This window comes from Diorhabda carinulata, chromosome 1 (assembly GCF_026250575.1).
Source record: "Diorhabda carinulata isolate Delta chromosome 1, icDioCari1.1, whole genome shotgun sequence".
NCBI lineage: Eukaryota > Metazoa > Arthropoda > Insecta > Coleoptera > Chrysomelidae > Diorhabda > Diorhabda carinulata.
In genome coordinates, this window is record NC_079460.1 from 30,974,327 (window position 1) to 30,985,130 (window position 10,804).

A 10,804-nucleotide genomic window follows, 5' to 3' on the forward strand; every position below is an offset into this window, starting at 1 on the left:
GATAGTTATAAACTATTATGGAAATCAAAAAGAGTACCAGAAAGGGCAAAGAAATTGAAACTAAATACGAAATAGATTGTTTCTTAGTTAATCACGCTTCAACTAAAGAGGCTAATATACATTTCTGAACGTCCTCTTCGATTTTTAGAGGAAATTTAAACAACCTATAAAATCTTTCCACTTTTATTACATCAATTTTGTTAGTTAATTTCTCTATTATGTTTATATCTCTTCAGCGTTTCTATATTTATAGACCTTTATTCAGTAGTAATAATATATTTTAGAAGTTTATTAATAATTATTGAGCAGTTATCAGCAATTTGAAAAAAATCACACATGATTCGCTTTATTTTCATTTGTATAACCTATAAATTATCATTAACTATCCCTCTGGTAAAGTGGAGATAACATAAAAGTAACGAGCGTTCTAAAAAATTATAATCTTTGATAAGATTCTAATGAAACAACCTTATGGTTTTATTTTCATTTGTATCATTTGAAATTTTTTTATTTGCATGCCTAGGAGTACATAGAAAAATATGATTTTCTTAGGATAGACCAAAAGGGATATTCACATGAGTAAAGTAAAAGAATTTGATCTGTTATTCGTATTCAGTTATTCCGTTTTCAATTTTTAGTAAATTTTTAGCGTCTATTGAATCAAAATATAAAGGTAATACAGCATATTTTATCCAATCAGATGTTTGTTATAAATTGTTAAATTGCTAAAGTGATAACAATTAAATAAATATTCAATAGTTTACGTTTAAATAAGATTCTGTAGATCTAGAGATGAATAAAAGAATGGATAGATTCTAACTGATGTGATAGTATAACATAAAAGACAGTTAAATGTTATCTAATGATAATTTTATTTATACCAGAACATGCTGACAATAAAATCCACGGTAAAATTGAACAGACACTAGCTAAGAAGAGTTACTGGTATGTTTACTGGACACTATCCTGTAAAATATCATATGAAGAACATCGAAAAACTCCCGACAGCTCTTGTCGCTTCTGTAATGAACCAAAGAAATCCGCCGAACACCTTTGTGAGTGCAAGGCAATCAGCTTTTTAAAGCAAGAAGTGGTAAGACGCATAGCCCCTAGACAGGTGGCTCACTTTGCAAAGTCGTTACTGCCTGACTGGTGAACTTTCTAGGGTACACAATAGATCAATAGGTCTAAGTGTTGGCGGTGTAATAACACGACCTTACATCCTATAGCTCATCATTATTAATCGAATTTTGGGTATGTTTCGACATAACTAAAAATTTCACTTTTATACTCCATTATTTTACAAGATGCAACATACCAAATTTGTCCTTTTTTTAAATTTTCTATTTTGTAATATTTTCCTTCAATTTAACTCAACCCTGTAATATTTTAATGCCATCAAAACATTTTAGATATTTTAGTCATCCTAAATTATATCATTCATATATCATCATAATGTGATCTGAAATAAAAAATATTTGTGACGTATTTACCTATTATTTTATATACACTCGTATAACATTGATATTATGATGTAAAAAGGTCGAATCATACAAAACAAAATCGTTAGGTATACAACTGTGTACTGAGAGTGTTCGTTAGTATCATCGTCAAGGTTAAGTTTATAACCACACAATACTCGATACTAATATATATTAAACCTCGAATTTCAACGATAAATATAACAGTGATATTGTTCAACTCAATTGTATAATTGTCTGATTATCTAATCAATTATCTATCAATTTTTTTCATACCAGAACATGTTGGGGTGACAAGAAAATTTTTGGTTTTTGACGTTTCCAATATCATAGTCAACAGATTTTACTTGAGCTGTGATAAAGACGGCATGATTAGAAAAGAATAAACAGTTTGGCACACAAGCTCTACCTAGTATTTCAACTCAATTTTAACTGCTTCAGTTAATAATTTTCTAATATAGTAAGTTTGTTAAGAATGAAAATTATTTCTCTTACAGAGTAATGTACTATGTACTATGTACATAGCACCAGGAGTTCAATAACAACTACAGAAAAACTCTATAAACTCATCATTTTCTGCCAAGCATATATTGCTTTCTTAATAACAAAAGTAAAAGGGTAATAGTATAACGACATTTTACTGTAGTTGCTATGGCCATGTAGACCAAATAGGTTACTTGCAGTGGCGGATTTATAGATTTGCCGCCCGTAGGCTATTCAATTTTTGCCGCCTCTAAATTTTGATATCTTAGTCCACAATCATATAAATTTTCTATCAATAAAATTCCAACTTTATAATTTGTGCTCCATCATCCTCGTTACATCAACTTTTCCAATATAGTTATTATTATTGACAACTATGGTACCGTGTTAGATCCTTGATTATTTTTACGGCAAAGAATTATCAAAAAACATTATTTTAAGGAAAAAATATCTCAATCATATACCACTCTTAAAGTAAGGTAAGGTATGTCTTAACACTATACAATACTTACATAATATGAATTAAGCTTACGTAAAAAACATACATTTGGCGAACGTTGATTAACATTTATTATTACACTCACAGTTTAAAAACAATACAATAAATATATCTTTTCTTAATTATTTGTTAGCCTTATAATTTAAGTTAAATTATCAAAGCATTACAATACTTTTTTGCGAGACTTTGAATTCGCAAAATCATTTATTATATCGTCGTACGAAATCTTGTTCATTAGCTCTGACTCTATGCACAAGAGAGCTAAAGCGTTTAGCTTTTCTTGACTTAAAGTCGATCGTAGGTAGTTCTTTACTCTCTTCAAGCAAGAGAAGCTTCTTTCACCTGAACAATTTGCCGCTGGTGTACAGAGAGCCATACGAAGTGCTATATCCAAGTTTGGATAAATGTTTCTTAGATTCTCTTCTCGCAGGAATGAAGACAGACTTATTAATAATCCAGAAATTGATTTTATTGAAATTATTTCAGACGAAAGGTAGCTTTGAAAGTGTAGTAATTCCTGAACTAAGTCTGTTTCTAAATCATTAGGATACATTTTTTCTAAAAAATTGGCTTTTTCCGTCAGAACTGATGATAACAACTCATTCATTTTGGTAAGAAATGAAAATTTTTCGTTAAATCCTTGATAAACCTCTTGCCGTTTTGCTAACTCGGATATGAGTCTATGACAACGAGAAACGTATTAACCCTGAAGTAATCACTCGCAGCTATTCCAATATGTTCATCTGGTGTCTCATCAAATATTTTTTTTTTCTTTTTGGTTGTCTTTTTTTCATCTCTCTTGTATATTCTTTCGATACACTTAACTCGATCGCCCTTTCTTCGAAGTACTTCTTCTCGTTCAGCTATGAAAAACTTATGAAGTGATTCGTAAAGATCAGCAACAGTAATCAAATCTATGTTAGAAGTCTGAATTTGAATATTCACTTTGTTTATTTTCTCGAAAAAAACATCCCATACAACAACCATTACCGCCGTTTCCAGTTTTTCTAAACTCAAAAGTATTCCCGCCGCTTCCTGTCGCGTTACAGGCTTTTCGGTACAGTCATACAGAATATATGTAAAAATTACTAAATTTCGATTATAATATCGAATCGCAATAGCGATTCTAAAAGTTCATAATCATTAATGTATAACTAGTAAAGCTTTTAGGAATTCTTCATGCAGAGATGTTGAAATATTTATTAATTAGCACTGTATATGAGAATATTTCGATTTTTGTTAAATATTTTAATTTCTCTCCAATTTTCGAAATTCGTATTATGTGTGTATAATAATTTTTTTTAAATTTGTAAACCGAAATAAAAAATTTATGAACTAAATTTGCCGCCCTAGGCTCCAGCCTACTCAGCCTGCTGGTAAATCCGCCACTGGTTACTTGAAAATTTACTGTGTGATTTACGTATTATCTGAAAACATTTTTTCATTAAAATTCAATTGATTTCTGTAAACATTATAATTTTTTAGAATGCATGCTACTTTAATATTTTCTCCACTTTACCTGAGGCCCTGAGGGTGCAAATTTGTAAATGATAATTAATAGGTAGCGCAAATGAGAATAAAGCATGATTTTTTCAAATTGATTTAATTTTCTGCTAGAATTAGAATTTTCTACCGTGCATGTGCAGAAGGTATAATCATTGAAGCAGCTGATTCGCCTTCAAAAATCATTTTTTTCTCGATTTTAAGAGGGGTTCAAATACGAAATTTGACATATTTATATGGTACAAATTAAAATAAAGCTATTCACTCCTCGGTTTAATCAAAAGCTTCCTTATTTCTGTCAAAAGCGTCAAATCGTTTTCCGGGAATGCGGTATTTTCTTAGCTTTTTAGAGGGCGTGTAATTTGTTTAATAGTATTTGTCTTGTAGAACAAATAAAACCGAAGATAACCATGCGTGAAGTTCATATAAAATTTATCATAATTCTGCAAAAACCCGCACTGACATGTAATTGAAAGTGATAGTGAATAAATAGTATGTTTCAATAAATTGAAAATTTTTTTGTTGTTTCAGACAAATGTTGAGAGAACTTATTCCAGCCGATCTAATCAAACTTCAAAGTGCAAATGATTGGAAACGATCAATAGTAGCAGCATATAACCAAGATGCAGGAATGAGTCCTGAAGATGCTAAAATAACATTCCTCAAAATAGTGTATCGTTGGCCTACGTTTGGGTCTGCATTTTTTGAAGTGAAGCAAACCACTGATCCAAATTATCCTGAAATGCTCCTTATAGCCATTAACAAGCATGGAGTTAGTCTTATTCATCCACAGTCAAAAGTAAGTATAAGAGTTTTAGATGGAATTATCGACAGTATAGATCTAAAACATGCTTACTTAACATTTCTTTGATAAACATTTTAGAAATACCAATTGGTAATTTGTCTCTTTTTTACTTATTTATTCTCACTTGCCAATTTCATACAAGTATTTCCAAGAAATTATGAACCCCTTCAATCCATCTTTTTCTTGGTCTCTCTTATTTTTTCCTGTCATTTCACCCAATAATGCTTTTTTGGCAGACGAAATTGAATTATTAATTTAGTCATGTTCACTTATTATTCATATTCCTAAGTGCATCTCATATTCTTTTTGAAAATGCTTTTCATGAATATAATTGTATCCCAAAAACTGGAAGCTAATTAACTATTACCATTTGGATACATCTTTCTAAAGATTAAGAATTTTAATACCTTTTTGTTAAATTTCTATGAAAATTAGTGACTCTGTGGAACCAAATGATTGTCTTCTAGCAATTCTTCCATATCTTTTTTAATATATAAAAAAAAGAGTTAACCATCAAGGAATATCTCCAAACTCGACTTTTACAACTCATGTATGGTTATTCTATTTAATAGCTTAAATTTAGAAAATTGTAGATCATAAAAATTTATATATTAAAACTATATTACATTTTTAAATTATAATTCATATAGTTTAACCTTTGCCTTGTTATTGAGATCAATCTATGTAATTGTAGAGTTTGTTTAATTTCAACTGATTCATAATACAAACTAAAAATAAAATTAATAATATCAATTAAATATGACGGATAGAGGATAAACAAACTATTCTTTTGAAACAACAAATATAATCAACTTATGGGAAAATATCAAGATAAATCAGACATTATATTGGATTATGTAAGATCCTGTTAACCACTGGTATTAAGTTTGACAAACATGATCATTAGTTTATTTTGTACTGAAAACATTAATTTATTAGTATAGTGATTGAATTAAGTGTTTAAATAGACTTCTAAAAAAAAAAAGAAATTACAGTAAATTTGAAATATGGAAATTGTGTCTTGTTCGGTCTTCTCATGAAAATATTTTGAAAAATAAAATATTATCAAACCAAATAAGAACATTATTAGAAAGTTAAACAAATTTTCATAACATTTATTGTATATTATAACATTTTTTATTCTTAATATTTCGATGAGCTAATTTGTGGGATATTAAAAACTCCATTTCTTTTATTTTTATATTTACATATCAAAAACACCTAAGAAACTTTCTACTATTTGTTATACTTGTATATTCAAATATACATAATGAAATTTTAAATAACATCCCTTAGCTTTTGTGGCTCACTTTTTCTTAAGGTTAAAAACTTATAATTGATTGAAAGGTGGAGATGATAACAGTTCGAATCCACCAATCCTACAATAAATTTTCTTTTTGTTCCAGGAAATTTTGGTTACTCACCCATTCACAAGAATATCGAACTGGTCATCAGGTAACACTTATTTTCATATGACCATCGGAAATTTGGTCAGAGGATCAAAACTGTTATGTGAAACATCTTTAGGCTACAAAATGGACGATTTATTGACATCCTATATTTCGCTCATGCTAACAAACATGAATAAACAAAGAAGTATTAGAATTAAGTGATTTTTCAGTCATGAAAATTAAAACAGAGATTGAAGTTGTAAAAATATACTCCATTAAAAATGTAAAATGTATCAGTTGTAAATAAGTATATATGAACATACTGCTGAAATTACAATTATTAAAAATAATTTAAAATTACTAGGTACATTAAATACTTTCCTTGACAAATTGAAATCATCATTGTTATTGCTAAATAGATTAAAAAATTAGTTGTCTTTGAAAAAGAGAAAATATCTCAGAAATCAAGTTTTGAACATGCAGATACAAACCTATTCCATTGCAGTTTTCATTCTCTAGATGGGAATAATCTGTCTTCCACTGAAAAACACAACGCCATGTAGAGGTTATTTATTATTTCAAAAGCATTCAAGATTGGCTGTCACTAAACTGTGTGGTATTCGTAGAGTCAAGAAGTCTAATGGGTGGAATAGCACACTGTTATCTTTTCTGTTTGTTCAACAAGAAACAATTACTATATGAATTCTTCCTCACACTTCTTGTTCTCCATTGTTTCCATAGAGTAAATTATTGTGATATCTTTGTTGAAATTGTTAATATAACTTTCTTATAAACACATGCATATTTTTCAGATTTTACTGTTTCGTGCGTATATTGAAAGACAATAAATGATATTTTTAATTGAGTGGTTTTTCTTTCATATTTCATTGCATTTTATTCCCAAGGGAAACAAAACCCAACATGTTTTCAAAACATTTAAGTTTAACTTGAATCTTACTTTGCAGAAGACTTGGAAGATTTTCCTCTGATTTTAACAACAAGCAATAAATAATACTGTCGTATCGAGCAACGAACGGTAAATAAATACTTGCGTTTAGAAGAAAACGCAAATACACAAACATTTGATAAACATATTATGGGGTTCTGCAGTATCATTTGACATATGTTTAAATGTCATAAGTAAACAGTTTTATACAGACGAATATACAAGTGGAGGATCCACAACCGCTACCACAGAAGAAATGTTGCAAGATAGACATGTGACTATTAAACAATTCGTTGAAGATAGTGGTCTTCCATACCACATGGTACATAATATAAAAATATATAAAATATTTGCAGTTCGCAGTCGCCTTTCAACGCAGTATAGACATGGCAAAAAAAGTCTCGCAAGATAAGTAATGGATCATTATGATGCAGAGTAAGCAGTGTAAACATCAGCAAAGTTAGTTACAAAATTACTTGAAGCGTTAATTGACAATGATGCAATAGATATAGTAGAAAGTGATAGTTGAAGAAGATTGATGAATAGCGCTTCGCAAAGGTATAATATACCTGTCCTTGCTTTTCAGATAAATTAATTCCAGAAATATATCGTAAAAAGAAAAATTAAGCATTACTTTTAAAGACAGATTATTCATTGGACATCTGTAAAAAACTTGTTAATCACATGAATCGGCGAAATATAGTAGGAGCTGTTAGTAAATTGACCTCGAATTTTGGTTTTCTTAACGAAAAATTCGTTTTTAAAAAAATATATTTATTCAAGCAATTACAAGTTAATTGTTAGAGATCTGAACAGAGAATGAATTATATTAAATGAAATTACAAGAAAGTAAGATTTATCTACATATGTTGTTAAGTAACAATTTCTCAGAAAGTATAATGTTTCTGCTGCGCTTTTAAGTTTCCTCGACAAGCGGCGTATGTAACTCTCGATGTGTTTTTTCCATTTGCACTCTCCGATCAATTAACAACAATTGTTAACAATTGATAGCTACAGGTAGGAGAATTGTGAATTATTTATTCTCCTCCTTATATTATGAACAACGCATTTTGACCCTATGTTAAAAAACACGAGTGACAATTACTAAAAAAGTATCGATAGCCCTTGACGACGGGTTGTAAGTAAACTTACCACTCTTGAGAGTTAATAATTTATGCCATATTAAACGTGTTTCATATTTAGTTAAAAGAACGTCAAAATAATAATGATTTATAAAAATTGTGTTATTTCAACTGATATGAACATTAATAGTCCAATTATTATAACTATAAATATTATTTACAAGATTTGGATTAATGTTTTCTTGTTTTTTCTCAATTTGCTACTTTGTTTGGCACCATTCCATGAGATATTTATACATTGCTTCATAACTTTTCCTCAATTTTTCTGGGAGCAGCGACATTCAAGCCATATTTGCTGATTCTTCTATATCCATTTGGATGTTATACAAATCAATTATTTCAATTTCTCTCAATTGTCGATAAAAAAACTGTCGGCTTGTTGATAAAATAACAATGCTTGTGATGCTACAGAAACCGGTCAAAGGAATGTTAGCATATATACTAGTTCAAATTTCATTGCCAACACTCGCTTTCGCTCGGGCGCAAAATCATTCTCGACTAGTAAGTGTAATAAAAAACTTCATTCACGACTATTTTATAGTATAACCATTATACGTCTGTTTCACTACTGTCTGATACTTCCTTGATTTAGCGTTTTGCTATAAAAAAATATGAAAACCAAATTTTCGTAGACCAGATTCGAACCCGGGATCAGCAGTTGGAATGTACAGCCATCAGCGACAGTGTTGAACATTTGTTTCTTAACATACCATATTTTTCGAAACAATTTATAAATCGAAGTAGATTTTGAAACAAAATAAATTTAACTAAAGCCTCTTAACATTAATGTTTGCGTGTTAAGATTTCTCAAAATTTTGATATTTTGTGCTAAATTGTGTGAGAAATCAGCTAAAAATTGATATAGGGAATGAACACTACTAGAATTTAGAAAAGCAGCTGAAGATGACTTATTAAATTATTGCCGGAAGAGTCAAGGAAAGTATAGAATACGGCCTATAGGCCTTTTTTTAATTGCCAAAAGGACAAGAAAACCACTTCTGAATCGACTTTGTTAGTATAGTTTACTGAATTATCGGCAAAATATAAAACTTCAACTATATGGACATACTATGCAATGCTTACACCGAGTATTTAATCTTTTCTTACACCTCACATCAATGTATAAATTTAGAAAATTATAAAAAATTACGAGCATTATTAAAACTAAAATCGGTAGGCTTTTAACCTAAAAAGCGATAACTTTTTCTAGCGAAAATATCAATAACTAACATTTAATGATAATTAAAATACTAATTAAATCTTTGAAACAGTTATTTCATTAGATTTTGTAATTTAATTTTGCTTTACGTATGGGTGCATGTAGAAGTAGTGAGTTATATGAACTGAAAATAACCGATTTACAAGATCTTGGATCAGTTTTTCTGATTAATTTGCCAAATACCAAAACAAAAATTAGTCAAAAACTCACTGTTACGGATAACTTTACCAAAATATGCAAAACATATAAATCTTTGACCAAGTCATGTAACCCGTAACACTTTCTTTTTAAATTATTAAATGAACAACTCACAGAATTATATTAAACCAATTTACAAAAAATAATAAAAGATATCGCTACTTTCGTGAAATTACCGAATCCAGAACGGCTTCCACAGTTTTACTGCAACAATACCTGACGCAGGCGGGGATATTACTGCTCTTAAAAGAGACAGTGGATACAATAAAACCGATAGGCAGATAAAATATCATCTTAAATTAAACCAAAAGTAAACCAAACGAATCAATGTTCATATAATTCAAATGTTTCGACAAATCACCAAAACATTAGTTATGGTGATTCAAATATATGATACCTCCACAGTAACAGTACATAAAACCTTAATCGTAGTTCCGGTTACGTAGACCCACTAATATTTGCCCTTTTTCACGGATCGTTGTACACAAGCTATGTATATTTAAAAACATGCAAGTGCATATAAAAGACCACGGCGCGGCGGTGAAATCCTCTTAAATATCCAATAGATTTTGATAAAATAGAATTCAATGCCTAATAAGGTTATTATATAATTTGAGGGATATTTATAATAAAAATCGACAGCTTTATAAGGTGTTATAGGGTTATTATGAAATGAAAAAACACATGGGTTATCACGTCCTCTTGTGTTACCTAACTCCCCTCAAACTTGACAGATAAATCATCTCCACGAACAATAGACACTTTCAATATAACTTATGAATTAGAGTAAAGTTGATTAGTGCTATTTTATTTAGTCGATAATTTTATGCTTTATAAAATTATTTTGTTTTTGTTATCACACACGTTTTCCATAATACGATGAAACAGCTCTTCAGTTTCTCACCTAACCTAACCTACACCTTTTTATATTCATTCATTCAATGAAATACTAAAAATTTACAGAACATGTTTTTACGGCTTTTTCATAGTAAGATCTTTATTATAACCGTTTTGTTGTAGAATCTATTTAAGTACTATTTAAAACTCGTGTTACAAACGACATCACATTTTTGGTGCTGCGAACATCCTCGTACAGAAGCCACCCGTTTCCTGGATAATTTCAATTGTTTGACCACC

The 10,804-nt window shown here is 29.6% G+C and overlaps 1 protein-coding gene across 2 annotated transcripts in view; it reads left to right on the forward strand.

Moving 5' to 3' along the window:
• Positions 1-7,023, forward strand: part of LOC130898917 (myosin-VIIa) — a 56,052-nt gene extending 49,029 nt beyond the window's left edge. For both annotated transcript variants that reach the window (XM_057808528.1, XM_057808520.1), the window contains exons 21-22: positions 4,498-4,765; positions 6,178-7,023. In XM_057808528.1, the coding sequence (XP_057664511.1) occupies positions 4,498-4,765; positions 6,178-6,384 (475 nt within the window). In that variant the 3' untranslated portion in view covers positions 6,385-7,023. The remainder of the gene's footprint in view (positions 1-4,497; positions 4,766-6,177) is intronic.
• Positions 7,024-10,804: the final 3,781 nt, after the last annotated feature.